Here is an 18,436-nt window from a genome sequence, read left to right on the forward strand (position 1 = left end):
GACAGTGTCGGGTGAGCCGTTTTCGTTTTGCTAGTCGCCCTGGCGACTTCGGGGGGAACCGGTTCGCGGAATAGGGCCCAATCCAGCATAAAGATAGAAAAAATACGGTTAATTTAGGAGATCGACAATTATTATTTAAAATAAAAATAACCGCATACGGGGCTTTGCGGAAGTTGCGAGAGAAACAATGGATGTATGTACCCCAAGTCGTGATCCCCCACAGCAGCTTCCTGGACGCTTTTCCCCAGCTCTGACCCCACTTTTTCAATATGGATCTCTCCCAATTCATTACACGGAAGATGACCTTTCTGGCAATTGCAGTAGCATTGGCTCAAGGAACCGATGGCAATTCGCGTCGCTTAATCAATGGCGGGTTCATTCAGCCGGAGCAATTCAGTCCAAGTGGTCAGAATGCCAGGAAGAAGACAAAAACGCTGGGCCCTCCCTGCTGGCTGGGCGTTCGCTCTTGCTCAACTCGCAACGACATCACCAGCTCCAGTCTCCCTCGTTTTTGAACCCTAAGCGTGTTATCATTCGTTTCGAGGGGAATTAGGGGAAAAGCCGAGAACAGCCCAATCAAGGATAAAGGCAGAAGAGAAAGGAAGAAGAAAAAAAAAATGATCGGAACCACAGTCCTTCTCGCGCTGGTCAGCGCCGCATCGGCGGCCTCGCTGCCGTGCCGCCAGGTCGACACCCCCGCCGAGGTCAAGTGCCCGATCGTGTTCGACGGGCGCGTGTCGTCCTCGCTGTCGGCGGCCGACTTCGACAGCTCGAGCACGTCGCCCTTCAACCCGGACTACGTCAAGGGCGAGGGCCTCAAGTGGAGCGAGATCCTCAAGTTCCCCGCCGACGCCGGCCGCGCGCGCTTCGACGACGACACCAAGAAGGCCTTCGAGGTCACCATCAGCGACAAGTCCATCTTCCAGACCCAGAAGGGCTTCCGCCGCGCCGGCCTGCAGTTCAAGGGCGACAGCAACGACGCCAGCCCCGCCGTCAAGGGCGTCAAGACGATCCACTTCAGCGTCAAGCTTGATCCACAGAGGCCGCTTAACTTGTCGCATGAATACCTGGTTCGTCCCCCTTTAATCTCGCCCACCCTCCCCCCATTAGCCCCGTAATCAACATCATGGGCAGGGGGGAGATTCAAGTTGGCTAACCAGGACGGGCTATAGAACGTCTGGCACGAGGCGGCCGACTACTCGGCCAACCAGTTCAACTTCGAGGCGGGCGCCATTATTGGCCAGGACAGCCTGGCCAAGGACACATGGAAGGTGCTGAACCGACAGAACAACCAGGTCTGGTCGACGCCCATCGAGAAAGACGCCTGGCAGAACTTTGCCATCACCCTGGACTTCAACAAGAAGTGAGTATACCCAAGCCGCCCGCAGCCCGGGTTTCCCCAAACGACGAGGGCAATCCGTCTTCTTCCCCTTTTCCGCCCCTCGCTGACCAGTCTCCTCCGCACAGTACCCTCCAAGTCTACTACTCCAAGGGCTCCGACCCGCTCAAGTCGGTCACCAGCGCCGTGACCAACGACAACTCGGGCGCGGGCCAGTTCCAGATCGGCATCCTCAAGAAGCCGACGGGCACCAGCGACGTCGTCAACGCCGGATACCAGGAGAGCGGCCTCAACGAGGGCCTGATCTACGGCAGCCTGTTCGTCGAGGACTCGGACAACGCCTGCGTCTCGCTGTGATGAACCACACGCCAACTCCGCTCCACACTCACAACGGGCACCCATCTATCTGTCTAGACCATCTGGTGTCGGTGTAGAAGGGGAGGTAGGGGTAGGTCCGGTAGTCAAATATGTGGTTCCTGTACATACCTACATACTTGCGACTTGTTGATACAGCGCACGTATATAACTTCGCTTCTGAAATCGTTGTTCATGGATGGCTGAAAATACGTTGAAGTATGTATACAATTTGCTTGCTTCTTTACAAGTCATGAATAAAATTGGAGCACCTACTGGCTCAGCCCGCTCTCGCGTGACCTACATAAGCAGATAGATGTCACGGAATGAATGATTCGGCCAAGCCTGCCGAGACAGGATCACATTACCAACTCACACCGGCGCAAACGGACGGGTTCAGTGGATTGCAAGCAAAATCAACTAGACGAGATAGGTCTCTATCATACAAGTATTGTGCACATAGTTTACTCTGCGCCATGAAGAGGAGCAGCCGATGCAGCGATAAGGCGGAACGCAACCATCCACTTGAAACCAGAAACCGTACCACCTGCGTATCCATTCCAACCTCCTGCTTTCACCACGGTATTAAGCACCCAGAAAGTAGAATTACAGCCAGTTAGAGGGGTGCTGCTTCTTGGGAGGATGAAATGAAAATATACGGTTGGGTTTGGTGGGAGGAATTAAACGCTCGGTTGCCGAGAGGGGAAGGGGAGACGCGCAGGGTGCGCGCCCCCCTTAGAAGCCATAGCCGGTTGGCTGGGGAGCGAACCCGTTGGTCTGGGCGAACGGGACTGGTGAGGCATGGCCTGCACCGCCGGCCGGACCAGCGGTAATCATGAGACGGTTGCCACCGAGGATGGGCGTGTTGTCCTCGACCTTCTCCTGTTCCTTCTCCCTGGCCTTCCGAGCCTCGTTGTCCGCCTTGAGGGTGGTGAGCTCCTTGGTCTGCTGGCATAGGAGGTTGATCATGTACGGCATGGTGAAGTCGTTCAGGCCATGGCGCCAAGACATCTCGAGAACGGTATCAGGCCGGATGAGGTCGTAGCAGGCATAGAGCATGCCGACATAACATTCTCGGTTGCCAATGTCGACGAACTGCAGAGCATGAGTTAGCCACCAGCGCACGATTTGGGGGAGGATTAGCACCTACGTATCGGACGAGTTCTTCCACCACTTCCTCCTTGCTGGAGATGGCCGCAGTCTCGATGGCATCCTTCCAGAGCTTGTCCTGCTTTGACAAGTTGATCGACTTCTCCCAGCGCTTGTTCTTGCGATAGATGTTAGCTGCAATCTGGCGGAAGAAGACGAGGTCGTGCTTCTCGAGGCGACCGGCCAGCTCGACGGCGTCGTAATTGTCGTAGTTCTCGACCGAGTCGCGAAGAGTCTTGTAGTCTTCCTCCTCGATCAACAGGTCGTTGATGGCATCGTTCACAATCCGCTTGTTCTGCGTCTGGACGTTGAGCAGGAAAGGCTTGATGAGCGGCAGGTTATCCGACTTGTGGAACAGTCGGACAACCCGGTTGACGTCGACACGCGGCGTCAGAGCCTGGAGGAGATCGGTCAAGAGCGACGGGTGCTGCTCCAGGTAGAAGTTGATGGCCTTGTAATAGATCTCGAGGTTGGCGACCTTGACCACAATCTCCTTGAACTGCTGGTGCTCCCAAGAGTTCTCTGGCCTCTCGATGACGGCGAGCGCAGCATTGTCGAACTCGTCGTAGTGGTAGTAACAGAACACCAGCTCGGGCCACAAGTTGGCCTCCTCGCAAGAACGAATCATCTTGGGAAGATTCATCCGGCTCCAGAACAGCTTGAGGTGCTCCATCAGACGTTCTGGGTGGTATTTGGCCAGTGCGATACCCAGCTCGGTGAACATCCCCATATGGGCCCGCTCGAGACCGAGGCCTTGCTCAAGGAGGTTGATGAGTTCGTCGAAGTAACCGTTGCGCTCGTACTGCTTGACGAGGGCTTGCAGCTGCTCGGCGTCGACAATAAGATTCAGACCACAGATCTGGGCCAACCGGAACTCCTTCTTGTCCACGCATGCCTCGTGGACCTCCTTCCACACCTTGATGTTGTTGGCCTTCCGTGCGCACTCCACGGCGGCCTGGTAGTCGGCAAGGTGAACGAGGGTAGTGGAGAGCTTGGCCCAGTTGGAGATGCTGGTGTAGAAGATCTTGGCAGCCTCATAGAGACCTTCCTCATAAGCCTTGTCTCCGGACTCCTCAATGTTCGCGACGTTGGTGGCGCGAAGGAAATCCTCAAGCTCGGAGAGCTGGTCCAGGCGCGCAAAGCAGAAAGCGAGGGCCGTGTCGATGGCGGGCTCTCGGAGAGACTTACGGGCCATGCGAAGGTATTTGACGAGCTCCTCGTTCTTGCCAGCGCGGACGGCGATCTCGATGACTTCCTCGTAGTTCTTCGGGTCGCCGGCCTTGATGTACGAATCGATCGAGTCACTAATCCGGAGGCCGTCCAGCTGAGCCTTGGCAACCTTACTCCAAACCTCAGGGGTGTCCACGTGCTCGGCGAATGCTTGTGCCCGATCGATACTAACGACGTGCTCGACAAGCACGTTGGCAGCGGCCTCGTTGTTGCCAATCTTCTTGTAGATCTCAAACGCCTCCTCGTGGAGACCGACCTCGATGCACGAGTTGGCGATGTCCTCGGCATCGTAACCGTCCAGACGATGGATGTAATCCATGACGCGAGCCTTGTCAGCCTTGGCGGCAGTGTACATGAGCAGGTTTTGCAGGCTCGCGTTGTCACTGAAGGGCGAGGGTTCAAGGACGATCTTCTCGAGCAGCTCAATAAGCTCTCCGGGGAGATCGGCAGCCAGGAACGACTGGACGGCCTTGGCCACCTTGTCGGGATCGATCGACTCCGGGACCGCAGTCGAGATGACCTGGTCAATCACGGAGCGGCGATGGAGGTTGTTCTCGCTAAGAACAAAGGACCAGAGCTCCTCATCGGCCCGCTCAAGGAGATACCGCGCCTGAGCCTTGTACATGGAGTTTTCGTTGGTGATGTTGACCAGCTCCAGGTCGTTCTGGCCCTTGCGATAGCTGATGTATGCGAGGTTAGGGTCGCGCTTCTCGCAGTATTTGCCCACGACGACGGTGTCGTATTGATCGTTCTCCTTGAGGAACTTCTCCGGATTATTATTGGAGTCGATATAGATCTTCGCAAGGGCATTGTAGACAGCCTGCTGCTGGTTCCCAGCTGCCAATGTCGCCTCGAGGAACGGAAGGAGGAGCTTTAGACGATTCCGCGTCTCAACCTCTGAGACCAATTCGTCGATTGGAATAGACGCCGGGTCAACCGTTCCCAGAAGGTTCTTGATGATGGTCTCCTCACAGTCGACGTCAAGCAAGCCGCCGATTACAGCGGGCGTGCGAGCGGGATTGACTCTCTGCACGTAGACCTCGATCGACTTGAAATGCTGGTTCTGGTAGAGGTAGAGAACCAAGTCATGGACGAAGTTGAACCGGTCGCAAACGACAATGAGAGGCAGCATCTCGCTGAGGCGAGCTTCCTTGAGGAAGTTCTTGACCTTCTCCGGGTTGTAGTGGTTGCTGTCGCGGCAGATACGTTCGACTTCGCCGAACTGGCCCATCTTGGTGGCGGCCTCAATGTACTTGAAGTTGACATCCGGATCCTCGGAGAGATTGACGATGCTGCCGAGGTAGTAGAACAGGCCCTCGGCGGTCTTGTACTTCTCGAAGAGATCAATGAGCCGGGTAGGGCCAAGGAGATCGGAGTACTTGGTGGCGACCTGGACGACAGACTGAAGATTCTGGCGAATGTTATGCTTCATCATGGCATCTAGGCAGTCCAGGGATTGCTCGACAGACAGCTTGCCGAAGAATTCCGTCAGCCAGTCGAGGTTGAAGTTGGGAGCGCCAGGAATGTTGACAATGATTCGCTTGACAGCCTCGGGGTCCTCGTAAAGCTCCAAGGCCTTCTGGAAGAGCCCGGCCTGCTCGCACAGGAAAGCGATGCGGGCCTTGTCAAAGTACGAGAACATGTCGTTGCCGAGGATGGCGTCGGCCACTTGCGGGGCGTTCATCAAGTTCATCTCGAGCAGACGGGTCTGGAGATGGCCTTGCTCTGGCTTGTTGTCCTTGAGCGCATCCAGAAGGAACGCCGTGGCTTGCTGAACCATGCCTTGGGCTTGGAACACATCAACGACCCGTTCAATGTCAACAAGGGATCCGCCCTCTTGGTTGACCAGCGATGTCGCAAACTCGGCGCCCTTCTCAGGGTTGACTCGGACAATGTGCTGGAGAAGGTTGATCCAATCCGGCTGGTAGCTGACGGAGGCGCAGTACGGCAGGATCTTCTCGAACTGGCTCGTCTCGGCAAAGCCGGCGACGACCTTTTGCGGTACATTGGCCTTCACATAGATGCCCACAGCCATCATGAGATCATGAGGGCGAACCATGTCACCCAGTTGCTCGGAGCAGTCCAATTTGTCCTCGCCGAGCCATTTTTGGAGGAGCTGCTTCCGGTTCTGAGCCAAGACTGGTTGGGCAAGCTCGATGGTCTCGTGCTGGTTTAGAGTGCCCTTGTCAAGCAACATACCAAAGTACTGCAGGATGTGGGACATCTGGCCGGGTTGCTGAGGGATCCGCTTGAACCGCTCTATGGTCTGCGGCGTGCGCAGGAAACCACGGGGCGAATTGGCAGCAACTTTGGCAGCCTCCTGGTAGTTACCTGAACTAAATAGCTGCTCAAAGCGGTGCTGGTAGAGATTGTCGGCGCCAGGAAGTCCAGCACGGGATGCCAACTTGAGTGCCAAGTCGTTCCCGTGACTCTCCAGGACATATGGGACCAGATTATTCTCGTCGGCGGCAACCAAAAGAACCTGGCCCTTGCGATTGATGCCGACGATGCCTGTGGAGCTCGAGTCTGCGCAGGACGTGAAGATGGTGTCGCTCGATATCCGATTCATGAAGATGCAGGTCGCGGACTCAAGATCGTAGAGGTGGATGAAACCATATTTGGTGACGAGGTAGATGAGGCCGTACTTCTGCGATACCTGCATCGCAACCGGGAAATCGCTGGCGGCTTCGGGGGGGAAGAAGACGTCGACGGCCCGCTTTGTGAATACGGGGTTCGTCTCCGGGTGGTCGACCTCGACGATATGCAGCTTCGCACCCGCTGCAGTGCGCACAGCGAAGGTGAACAGCTTGGTGTCCTCGGGAGCACCCTCCAATCTGAGAGTGCCAAAGGCGGCCGCATGTCCCTCGATCGCCTGGCTAATGCCCCGATCTTTGGAGTATAACTGCATGGCACCAACGACACGGCCTTGTTGTTGAGATATTCCAACGACAACCATCCATTTTCCGTCAACGCTAGTGCGGTAGTTGATGATCTGGTTGTTCTAGGAAGTGTTAGAGAGGAAGGTGATATTCGACCAAGGCGGGTATCCACATACCTGAAGGTTGGAGTTCCGGTCAAACGCCTTGACGGGCGCTGCCTGGCTCGCGTCGAAGACATTCCAGTGGTAGACAGAGCTGTCGGTCACCATTCCCAGTGTTGTCTCGGAGATCCACTTCCAGAAGACAACGTCCTCATTCATGGTCGTCGACTTCAGCTTCTGCTTCTGCTCCAGGTCGAAGATTTGGAGGGTGCGCGACTGAGCCTTGAGGGCAATGACCTGGCGAGTCCAGTGCATAATTGCGCTATCGGCTTTGATGGGACGTCGGATGACATTGTTGCCATTTTTGAGGTCGACGATGATGACTTCGGGCGAGGAGGCTTCGTCCTTCTTTTCCCGGATGCAGATGTAGGAATCTGATTCTAGTGTCTGGAGCGGAGCTCTGGGTTAGCAAGCGGGAGGGGCAGAGATTGAGTACGGATGGATCGTACACAGGAGTTGAAGGTGATGGCCTTCTCGGTCACGCCAAGGCTGTTGAGCTGCAACAGCTCCTGGAACTTGATGGGCAGCGACGCCATGGTAAATTGTCGGCGCTAGGCTGCGCGAAGGCGGCGAGGGGAAGCAGCCAACTTATTACGAAGGCTGAGATCTTGAACGATGTCAAGGTGAAGGAGATTCGTCCAGGAAGTAAATGAGGTTGGTTCGTCGTCACCTCCGTCCGGGGCAGGGGCGGGAACAAGTCAACAATCCACAGACGGAGGACGTGGGCAATTAAGAAGTGTGCGACAGAGAAAGTAGGTTAGTCTTGTCCCGAGATGGCAATCGGGAAAATTGGACGGAAAAGGTTGATGTGCGGCGGATGGGGGAAGATTGCGTGTTTGAGAAGTTGAAGAAGGTACGGAGTACGTCAGGTTCCTTTTTTTGAGGTTACCTGTTCGCTTCAACCAGCTTCGCGACGCCTGGCCCCTGCGTGTTGGTTGTACCTGCCTTGCGCACCCCCGAGGCTCAATTTAAAGTCACGTGAGGCGTTCACTTGGGCTTGACATTCGCCCAATCAGATAGCTCGCCGTATGAAAGGCAGGGGCAGCTGCTGCAAATGATGGGAAATCAATGACATGGATCGTAACCAGACCAGAAGGTATGGTTTGCATTTCCTCAGGGCTTTTGCAGGTTTGTTTTCTACACGCCTGTAAAAGTTTATATTGGTGACCAGGTGATCAACTCGAAGAGCTACCTGCTACAGCTTCCTCACTCATCCAGCGCAGCCTTTTTGCCCTGGCCTAGCCGTGGGCGTGGCGGCGGGAGGCTTGACGGGACATGGCAATCCTAGAACACGCACTTCATACAAGGGCTTGTCGTTCCTACGGTAGACGCTCACTCTCACATGGTTGGCATATGATGCAAATATTTGTACGACCAATCATTGCGGCCCATCCCACGGCCGCGAAGGCATAAGGAAGCACCGCACCCAAGATTGTGCGCTGGAATTTCGATCTCCATTCTGTGCGAAAACCTCAATATGTCCTGGGCCCAACCGAGACTCGTTTGCACGAGTGACGGGGACCTCGAATCAAATAAGCGTTCCGAGAATGTGAAAAATGCGTTGTATAGTTATACTATGAAGAAGAAAAAGAGAAGAAAAGTCAGAAAAATTTCTGCTGTTCGATCAATTTGTATGGCGGCTGCACAGCTTTTGGCCTCAGGCACCGATAGCAACCACCCCTGCAGGCTTGGCACAGCTGGCAATTGCACGTGGGGCGGCGGCTCGCATTCCCATGGAGCGACGACTTGGATTTCACCGTTTACGAGATGTAGACAGTATAGGTTGCTTAACCACTCCAACGAAATCATTCGATTTGAGATGAATCCTGCCCAAACGCTCCCGAGGTTCTTGCTCCCTCGCCTGAGCTGGGCTGGACCTGGTACGAGGTCCTTTGGGGCAGTGGCTGGGTTGTCCATCCACTCAAGGAATCAGCAACCATGGCAGACTCCATCCCAGCCGATCCACGCAGGCTGGCCGCGAGCTCATCATCTCTCTACCTCTAAGACCAGGCCCTGTCGGACAGGTCTGCTCCGGGAACTGTCCCTTCGGCGAGCCTTCCATGTCTCGGCCCCTCGGCGCAGAGACCACCACTTCGATACCCTCAAGTTCGTCCAGCGCCTACAAGAAGAGGGATTCACAGAAGAGCAGTCGGTGGCGATGATGAAGGTTCTCAACGACGTGATTGAGGAGAGGCATGTCTCCTCCGCCTCCGAACAGGCTGGCCCGTCCCCGCTACACCCTCCGCTGACAGGCGTCCCCAGCATCCAAAACCTCACGCGGACCATGGTCCTGCGCGAGGACGCCGCCAAGGCGACGTACACGCAGAAGGTCGACTTCGCCAAGCTACGCAGCGAGCTCCTCAGCGCCGACAGCACCGAGTCCAACACGACGCGCGCCGCGCACGAGCGCCTGACCAACGACGTCGCCAAGCTCAACAGCCGCCTGCGCGACGAGATCGGGCGGACGCAGGCCAGCGTGCGCCTGGACCTGAACCTCGAGAAGGGCCGCATAAGGGAGGAGGCCGTGTCCCAGGAGCTGAAGATCAAGGAGACCGAGACCAAGATCGAGCAGGAGGTCGCGGCCCTGCGGCAGCAGCTCGAGCAGGTCAAGTTCCAGACCCTGCAGTGGTTGATGGGTGTCTGTACGGGTTGCGCCGCACTTCTGCTTGGTGCCTGGCGCCTACTGATGTGATGGGCTGGAATCTCACATTTCTTGGAAGGAGGCTGCAATAGGATGGCATACCAGCAATTGGGTCCTGAGAGAAGGTTTGTGTCACTTAACTCCATTTGCCTGACAATGGAACGCTAGAATACGGGATATATCAAGCGCAAGCGAGACATCAGCGAACGCGTAAGGAAATTGAAGGCATATTATGAAGGCAGCTTTCCAGACCATCCGTTTACAGCCACCACGTGAGCGCAAGTCGCATCCTCGGGTGCAATACATGTGTGGCTTGTCCCCCCACGACAGTGTCCGAGGGGATGACGAGTCGTGGAATAATCATGGCTCTCCTGTGGATGGGTTTTGGCAAGACACCAGCTTGCGAGGTCTTAGTAGTGTCATTGCACCCGAGTGCAGTTCAATTCTATGGTCTTCATAACCAGTGTGTACAAGGCCAAGTCGGCAGCTACTCCCCCTCTCCTCCCTACTTTCCAGTGAGGATCAGCCAATTGTTGGAGATGACCTTGAACTGTTCCTTGCCATTGGCGGATTTGAAGACGAACCCTTCCCGGACCGTTCCGTTGGTGCCAATGCCGTCCGCCTTCTTTATCAACGCCTCCATGCTCGGCGCAAATTGTCTAACTGTGCTGTATTCGAGGACAGGGACGTGAGCGATCCCCAGGCGGTTGCAGATTGCGATGACGTTCTTGGGGCGCATCTCCTGCTGCCTCTCGATGTCCCAGATGCCGAATACAATGAAGGCGTGTTCTCCCTCGGGAAGCCTCAGGCTATTCCCCTGAATCGACGGGCCACAGAGCTCCCCCTGGACGACTACATTATCCCCGATCTGGCTGATCTTCTCGGGGAGGCCCAGCTTCTTGGCAACCTCCCAGTACAGGTTCCGTCCATTGTCAATGAAGTCGTGAGACCGACTGCAAACACCGACCCTTCCATGCTTTTGCTCCATGGCCATTCCACATCCCTCGGGAAGGGCTGTGAGGCTGTCGTACCAGCGGGAGCCCGAGCGGACAGTGTAGATTGACATGGTGACACCATCCAGCTTCTCGGTAACCTGGAATACTCGATCCAAGTACCGGCCTCCTGGTGAAAAGAGGCCAATGATGTTTTGGGCCCTCTCGCACCCGGGTTGGGGGAAGAAGGTGGGTGGCCTCCCAAGGCTGGCCTCAGGGTTATTGTCGTCCATGACGACCTCCCACTTCTTCACCCTGAGTTCCTTCTCGAAGGACATGTTGAAAATACTTTTTAAAGCTTCCTTCCTTCCGAGCTTTCTAGTCAGATCCTCGAGAACGCCGTTGACCTCCGGCACCCGGTCGAGGGCGAAGACGACACCTTGAGAGATGGCTCTATCAACGGTGCGGGATCTGACTCGGTGCCCATATATCCCATCCTGCACCTCCATGCGATTAAACATGTACTCCCCAAAGAGCCTGTTGGTGGCGGGGAGGAAGGAGTCGATTTCGAAGTAGACGACCAGTTGGCCTTCCTCGTACTCATTTGCTGGCACGATCACGGTCCAGCCATCGATGTGGAGAACGTCATAGCGATGGTTCTTGAGTCTCTCTTTCTCTCTGATCTGGCGGACTGTAACGAGTTTGCGGACAGGACGCGGAGGTGAGGTGTCGACGGTGGTATCCATTTCGAAAAACGACCCTGCTGGCGGAGCGTGTACCAGGAGATGCCCGAACTGGCTTTGTGGGTAGGTAAGGGGTGTCACTCTTGGAAGCCCTCTGTTGGGAACAGGTTTGGAATCTGAGGATGGGGTGAGGTCGTGTGTTAAGCTTTGAGGACGAGGAGGCAAGGATGTATTAAAATAACAAACTCGGACGGTCCTGGCAAGGTTTTATATAATTTGCCCGACGGACCTGTGTATGTCAAACTATCAATCAACACCTTAAATTCTACATCCTGCCCCTTGCTCCGGGAGCTACGTCCTACAGTCCCCTTATTCCTCACCAAGCCTGATCTCGGATGGTACCCAGACAACTGTTGCAAGGACCCCGTTCGAGAGCAAGAGATTGAGATTGGTAACTAGCGCACGAAGGTGGTAATCTCGTTGTGCAATTCCGTTTTCTTCTCACCGCGGAGATGCGCCATGACCTCGCGATGCAGAAGACTGTCGACCCGTTCAAATGGGACAACATCGAGGATCGATTTAAGTGACATGCAATATGTAGGTACCTACCTAACGACGGAGACAGCAAGCAGGGGCGATGGAGACAGCAAGCAGGGGCGATAGAGACAGCAAGCAGGGGCGATGGAGACAGAAAGCAAGACCACACGGCACGTTGAACTAGAGCGAACCTGGCCCTACGCGTGGAACGTTTTGGCCCTGCGCTGCTGATGTTGAGGCCAATCTTGGCCCGGCGCTCGTGAAGAGCCGGAAGAAGATGTCCCGGAACTGGCCTGCCCGCTTCTCCAGCCGGGTCACCTGCTTGGTGGCGATGATCTCTTTCTGCTTGTAGCCCAGGTATTGTTGCTTGAGCTTTAGCGCAGCATCTGCGCCCACCATGGACAGGGAAGTCGTCTAGCTGCGCTCCCAGCAGCAGGTATTCAACTAGGTAGCCTGTCCTCTAGCCCAGCCACTGTCTCCGACATCATCTTAGGCACCGGCTCGATCGTCAACGACATACCGGCGCTCATCAGCACCCCCGCTAACCATTCCACAGACGGCGGTGCCGACGTGTCTCGGACTACAGCCATGAGGCGACGCCGCGGTTCAGGTCATACGTCCGAGACCTCCACGAGAACTTGATGCAGGAAATTCCTGTTCTCCATCGAGACCAGCTTGCCAGGCTCGAGGAAGAGCCGAACTATCCTGCAAGATGAATACCACGCGGGACACACGGCGCTCACTGCCAGGCAGTTCAACAACCTTATCCGATACCAAGATATGGAGATTGGCAACCAGCGCACCAAGGGTATCTCGTCGTACAATTCCCAGCTGCTCGTCACTGCAGAGATGCGGCAGGACCTTGCCTTGCAGGAAGACCGTTGCCCCGTTTGAGTGGGACTACATCGACGGCCTGCTCAATCGACCCAAAGCTCCGCCAAGATTAACGGAACGGCAAACCCCTTGGCCTTGGTGACCTCCTGGGCACGCCGACTGATGACGCCAAGGACCTTCATTAGCTCCGATAGCTTGTGGTCCCCTTGGTCGGACGCCACCGTCGATATAAGCTTCCGCATGACGAACCCCTTGTCATCCATCCAAGTGCCAATGGCATCTATCTTAATGTTCATCTCATCCATCCGATGCCCATGGCATCCGGTCCAGGAATTATCTCGTCTCTAAAGCTGAGAGTAGTTGTTCTCAGGTTGGCGATAGCTGCATGTATGTCCACTCTGTCGTGAATAGCTGGCATGTTGATATTCCTCTCCCTCTCCATCGGAGACTGCAGCAAGCAGTGTCTAGATCTGAACGGCAGGTCAAGGTCTAGCAGCGGGATTTGGACGTACTTTGTCTCGCATTTCTCAGCTGGCAAGCACTAATACTGAATTCTTAGGTTGACTAGAAAATGACGTAATGCAGTTCAGGATGTCGCTTGGAAGGGAAGACAAGGTGTGGTCTGGGGTGCTTCATTTATTGCCCTGATATATCGATTATCGTCAGTTGACGATCTCCAAGCCAATCAACTTCCCTACCCTCGGAACAAGAGCGCAGCACAATGAAGGTCATCATCACAGGAGCGACGGGCCTCGTTGGCGGCGCCGTGGTGCGCCACTGCATCGCAAACGAAAAGATCACCCACGCCTTCGTCCTGACCCGCAAGCCGCTCCCAGAGCTCGCCACCGACCCAAAGGTCACTGTCGTCACGCACGACGACTTCTCCACCTACCCCGCCGACCTGCTGGAGCGGCTCGCCGGCGCCGAGGGCTGTATATGGTCCGTAGTTTTAGCACCCCAGCGTCGGATGTGTGTCTGTGTGTTTGCTGACACGGCAGAGAGGGCAGGGCGATAGGCGGCAGGGCGACGCAGTTCCCTGACGTGGAGACGGCCAAGAGGGTGGGAGTGGACTACACGCTCGCGGCGGCCAACGCCTTTGCGTCTGCGCTGGCGCCGCGGCTGCCCGACGGCCGGGCGTTCCGGTTCGTCTTCTGCAGCGGCAAGTATGCGGAGTGGGAACAGGAGAAGTCGCTTGCCTTCTTGGCGGATACGCGGCGGATCAAGGTTCGTTCTGCCATTGTCAACGCTGGAGTTTGTCCCGTTCTTGATTCTGACTTGCGCCGGAATTAGGGGCTGGTTGAGAAGGGGTTGTGCGACATTGCGGATGCCAACAAGGGTCGGCTTGAAGTCTGGTGCGTTCGCCCGAGTGGCATCCTCCCGTCGGACGCGGGAGCCCTGTCTAAGGTAACTGGCAAGTTGTTTGGTGCTATCGGTGTGGATCATCTTGCTTCGGACATGGTGAAGGTGTTTTTGGAGGGATATCCGGACAGGATCATCGAGAATGATGCGTTGCTACAGATGCACTGAGAATGGTACCTGGGGGGAGAGATCGTGGTGCAGAGAGAGATCGTGTTTCTGCATTGCAACTACAAGGAGCTTTCTGCTCTTTTTTATGAATAGATGGGCATCGCATCGATGACCATCATCTGGCTTAAACTGTGCATAAGGAGTGTAGAGAAGTGAAACTGTAATGCCTTGTTTCCTGACCGCCAAAGCAGTCCACCCAGCCCGCCAACCATTTTCACCCTTCTCGCCGCTGCCACCGATCTCACCGTTGTCACCTCCAGAACTAGTCTCTAGGCTCTCGACGAGAGCCATCAACCCCACATAACCGTCACCGAGGCTCCAATATGGAGCCCGTCGTCCACCGACAGTCTCGAGCGTCACCACCAACGGGACGTCGACCACCTCCAAGCTAAACCGGGGCTTCCTGCCCCTTCGTAGTCAATCGACTTCATGGAGCTCACCGTCATTGCCCTCATCGCGGTGGTCAACCAGGTACTCGCCAAAGACGCGCTGCTCGACATCAAGGTCCTTCCAGGCGGCGCCGGACGACCTGCGGGCCTGGCGGCGGAAGTAGACCCTCTTGGCCCACTTCCAGGCCTCGACGCCGAGGAAGAACAGGCCGGCGGCGACGAAGACGATGCCCCACTCCCAGGTGATGCCCGTGTGCTTGAAGACGGAGTGGTTAATGACGGGGATGTAGACGGTGGGGAACATGGTGACGAAGCCGAAGATGATGGCGAAGAAGAGGAACTTGTTGCGCCATACGTCGTGGGCCCACTGCGTCAGGTACCGCTTGGACCCGGGCTGCATGCGGAAGAAGGACCGGCGCGTGTCGACGAGCTCCCAGGCGAGGAAAAGGGCGAACCAGGTGAGGCAGGCGAAGGTGGTGGCGCGGGCCCGGAACACGGTGTCGCACGCCGCCGAGTACGACTCGTTGCAGTTGGTGCCCAGGGACCGGTCGCCGAAGCCGTACACCACCAGCGTGAAGCTAGCCAGGCACAGCATGGCGATCCACGCGCCGTACACGAGCATGTCGACGAAGAACTCGCCCGTGAAGATGCCTGTCGAAAGGCTCTGCGGCGGCCGCCTCATGATGTCCGGCACCGCCCGCTCGAACCCGAGGCCCATGTCGGGCATGCCGCTCGTGATCATGATGATCCACACGATCTCGACGGGCGACAGCGGGAAGACCGACAGGCCGTGCTTGTCCTTGAAGGCCAGCCCGATCAGGAGCGTTCCCGCCTGGGCGATGTTCTCGGCCAGGACGTGGAGGACAAACTTTTGGATGTTGTCGAAGATGCGGCGCCCTTCCTCAATGGCCGCCACGATGGACGCGAAGTTGTCATCCGTTAGCACAATGTCTGATGCGTCCTTTGCCACGTCGGATCCGGACTGGCCCATGGCGATGCCGATGTCCGCACGGCGCAGCGAAGGGGAATCATTTACACCATCGCCAGTCTGTCATATTAGTCCAAGATTAGCTTTGGCTCACTCAACTCTCGCTGCAAGAAAACTCCTTACCATGGCGCAGAATTTTCCCCGACGATGCAGGGCCTCGATCATTCGGACCTTGGTGCTGGGCGCACAGCGAGCGATCACGAGGGGCAGGACGGGGAGATCGTCGACCTCATCATCGTCGAGCGCATCGAAGTCGCCGGCCGTCATGATCATGGCGTGGGCGACGGCCCGGCTCACCCGCTCCATCCGCCTCGGGAGGATCCCGACGTCGATGGCGATGGCCTTTGCCGTCTCCAGGTGGTCGCCCGTGAGCATGTGCACCGAGATGCCGGCCTCGTGGCACTGGCGCACGGCACCAGCCGACTCGGGCCGCGGGGGGTCGTACAGGCCGATGAGGCCGCGGAAGACCAGGTCCTCCTCAACCCTGGCGCGGTCCTTGTCGTCGCCGTCCTTGATCTCGAAGTCGATCTTCCGGCTGGCCAGGGCGAGGACCCTGAGCCCGAGCCCGGCCAGGACCTCCATGTTGCGGAGGATCTCGCCCCGGAACCCGTCCGTCATGTCGACCGCCGCCGCCTCCCCGGTCCCGTTGTCATCAAAGTACGTGGCGCAGGAGTCGACGACCCGCTCCACGGCCCCCTTTGTGAAGGCGAACCTCTCGCCGGTGCTGCTGCGCTCCATGACCACGCTCATGCGCTTGACGTCGCTGTCGAAGGGGAACTCGGCGACCTCCCTCCACTCCGGGCTATCGCCCCCGGTGAAGGACAGCCTGTTCCACGAGAAGCGGCTCGAGAACACCTGGATTGCGATCTCGGTGGGGTCGCCGCGGGCGTGCCAGGTCCCGTCCTTCTCGTACACCGTCGCCAGGTTGGCCAGCGAGGCCACCTCGAGGAACCCCCGAAGGCGGGCGCCGCCGTCCTGCAGGAGCCGGGCCGGATCGACCGCGGAGCCGGCGTCGTCGGCAGACCCCGCCGCGTCCTTGGCCCGCTTGAAGTCGATGTCCCCGGGCCCGCGCGAGTCGAATCGGATCTCGCCGGTGGTGGGGTTGAGGGGCTCGTTGGAGTGGAGGTCGACGGTGAGGGTGCCGAGGCCGGGGACCCAGGCGCCGCGGGCGACCATCTTGCCCTGGGTGAGGGTGCCGGTCTTGTCGCTGCAGATGTCGGTGATGGCGCCGAGGGCCTCGAGCGACCTGAGGTTGCGGACGATGACGTTGCGCTTGACCATGTTCTTGGTGCCGACGGCCATGGTGATGGTCAGGACGACGACGAGGCTGGCCGGGATCATGGACAGGCCCGTGGCCACGGCGTAGATGACCACCTCCTTCGAGCCGTCGAACCGGTTGCTGCCGAGCACGATGATGGCGCACACGACGGCCACGCCGAAGAGCAGCATGGCCAGCTTGCTGAGCTTCCGCTGCAGCGGGGTGCCGACGCTGACGCCGAGGAAGCGCCCGATGGCGTCGCCGAGCGTCAGCGTGTACGCCTCCAGGTACCGGTGAGGGCCGGCGTGGCCGTCGGCCTTGCGCTTGACCGGCCGCACGCGCGAGTCCTTCTTGTGCAGCGCAGACGCGATGGCCCCGATCTCGGTGAAGGTCGCCGTCGCGAAGACGATGCCCTTGGCCCGTCCCTTGGTGACCGTCGAGCTGCTGTAGGCGACGTTGAGCCGGTCGCCCGGCCCCGTCGCGTCGCCGAAGATGCTGTTCTCTGACTTGCGCACGGGCAGTGACTCGCCGGTCAGCAGGGCCTCGTCGGTCTCAAAGTTCTTGGCCTCGGTTAGTCTGTCTCATCGTCAGTCTTTTTTTCTTTGCTCGTCAGAATTTTTGGGAGGAGTCGCCTCTCTCCTGGGGATATCTAGCAATTACCTGACATCAGCTGGGATCGTGTCGCCAGTGTTCATCTCGATGAGGTCCCCTGGGACGATCTCGCCAGACGGCACAATAATGGCCTCGCCACCACGGACGACGTTGGCCGTGGGCGAACTCAGCGAGCGGAGGGAATCCATCGTCTTCTCGGCCGAGTACTCCTGGAAGAAGCCGACGACGACGTTGAGGAGGATGACGGCAGCGACGACGCCGCCCTCGATCCAGGACCGGATGCCGAAACTGACGGCCATTGCCATGATGAGCACCTACGCACCCGAGATGGATGTTAGCCCTTACATAGTCCTTGGGGGTTCCAAAAAGGGGGAGGTGGGGGGCCAACTAGAGTCATGGCGTTTGCGATCTGGGCGATGACGATCTTGAAAGGCTGGATGCCTTCGCCCTCGCCAATGTCGTTCGTGCCGTACTCGTTCAGTCTCTTGTTGGCTTCATCCTTGGAGAGGCCCGTGAGAGTGTCGACACCGAGTTCATCGGCAACCTGCTTGTGGCTCAACGCATGGGCAGGTTGACTGAGTGGCCGGTTGGACTGGCCCGAGATGTGATTCTCCGGCGCCTTGTCTTTCTCCTTTCCTTTAGCCATTGTCGCTTGCCTTATGAGTCTGATGCTGGGAATTTGCGTTTCGTGTGATTGAAGTGTATCCGTGTCCAACCCGACGTTCAAGAAGAGGGAGCTTGTCCAGGAGAGAAACTGATCGAATGGAAAAGGTTTGGTAAAAAATCAGGCCACCGCGCTTGCAAACAGATAAGGTTCAATGAGTTCACCAGTAAGATCTCCAGATGCGAACATGTGTCGCGTGCCTGGTTTACTACTACGCCCCTTGGCATCTTGGCCATCTTGGCAAACCTGGATCAGCCAT

General features: G+C 57.3%; 6 protein-coding genes across 6 annotated transcripts; 3 read left to right on the forward strand and 3 right to left on the reverse strand.

Moving 5' to 3' along the window:
- The first annotated feature begins 147 nt into the window (after positions 1-147).
- Positions 148-2,019, forward strand: QBC33DRAFT_487027 (uncharacterized protein). The gene is made up of 3 exons (XM_060425417.1): positions 148-1,070; positions 1,173-1,363; positions 1,468-2,019. Exons 1-3 carry the CDS (start codon positions 618-620, stop codon positions 1,694-1,696), a joined length of 873 nt encoding a protein of 290 aa, XP_060286235.1. The 5' UTR covers positions 148-617; the 3' UTR covers positions 1,697-2,019.
- Positions 2,020-2,428: 409 nt separating this feature from the next.
- On the reverse strand, positions 2,429-8,030 carry QBC33DRAFT_602998 (putative clathrin heavy chain; the record flags this gene model as incomplete). Its single annotated transcript, XM_060432165.1, has 4 exons — positions 7,562-8,030; positions 7,128-7,499; positions 2,844-7,073; positions 2,429-2,788 (listed from the first exon to the last, which is right to left on the reverse strand). The coding sequence occupies exons 1-4, from the start codon at positions 7,646-7,648 to the stop codon at positions 2,429-2,431; spliced, it is 5,049 nt and encodes a 1,682-aa protein (XP_060286236.1). The 5' UTR covers positions 7,649-8,030.
- A 901-nt stretch (positions 8,031-8,931) lies between these two features.
- Positions 8,932-9,804, forward strand: QBC33DRAFT_576507 (DUF1640-domain-containing protein; the record flags this gene model as incomplete). Its single annotated transcript, XM_060430915.1, has 2 exons — positions 8,932-9,305; positions 9,375-9,804. The coding sequence occupies 2 exons, from the start codon at positions 8,932-8,934 to the stop codon at positions 9,802-9,804; spliced, it is 804 nt and encodes a 267-aa protein (XP_060286237.1).
- A 431-nt stretch (positions 9,805-10,235) lies between these two features.
- On the reverse strand, positions 10,236-11,758 carry QBC33DRAFT_310195 (RNA ligase-domain-containing protein). The gene has a single exon (XM_060423470.1). It carries the CDS (start codon positions 11,429-11,431, stop codon positions 10,259-10,261), a length of 1,173 nt encoding a protein of 390 aa, XP_060286238.1. The 5' UTR covers positions 11,432-11,758; the 3' UTR covers positions 10,236-10,258.
- A 1,542-nt stretch (positions 11,759-13,300) lies between these two features.
- Positions 13,301-14,435, forward strand: QBC33DRAFT_529962 (uncharacterized protein). The gene is made up of 2 exons (XM_060427189.1): positions 13,301-13,678; positions 13,747-14,435. The coding sequence occupies exons 1-2, from the start codon at positions 13,461-13,463 to the stop codon at positions 14,027-14,029; spliced, it is 501 nt and encodes a 166-aa protein (XP_060286239.1). The 5' UTR covers positions 13,301-13,460; the 3' UTR covers positions 14,030-14,435.
- Positions 14,303-17,188, reverse strand: QBC33DRAFT_529963 (putative potassium sodium efflux P-type fungal-type). Its single transcript, XM_060427190.1, has 2 exons — positions 15,767-17,188; positions 14,303-15,703 (listed from the first exon to the last, which is right to left on the reverse strand). Exons 1-2 carry the CDS (start codon positions 17,090-17,092, stop codon positions 14,684-14,686), a joined length of 2,346 nt encoding a protein of 781 aa, XP_060286240.1. The 5' UTR covers positions 17,093-17,188; the 3' UTR covers positions 14,303-14,683.
- Between the last annotated feature and the right edge of the window lie 1,248 nt (positions 17,189-18,436).

Source organism: Phialemonium atrogriseum (genome assembly GCF_030411735.1).
Source record: "Phialemonium atrogriseum strain 8032-3 unplaced genomic scaffold QBC33scaffold_5, whole genome shotgun sequence".
Lineage (NCBI taxonomy): Eukaryota > Fungi > Ascomycota > Sordariomycetes > Cephalothecales > Cephalothecaceae > Phialemonium > Phialemonium atrogriseum.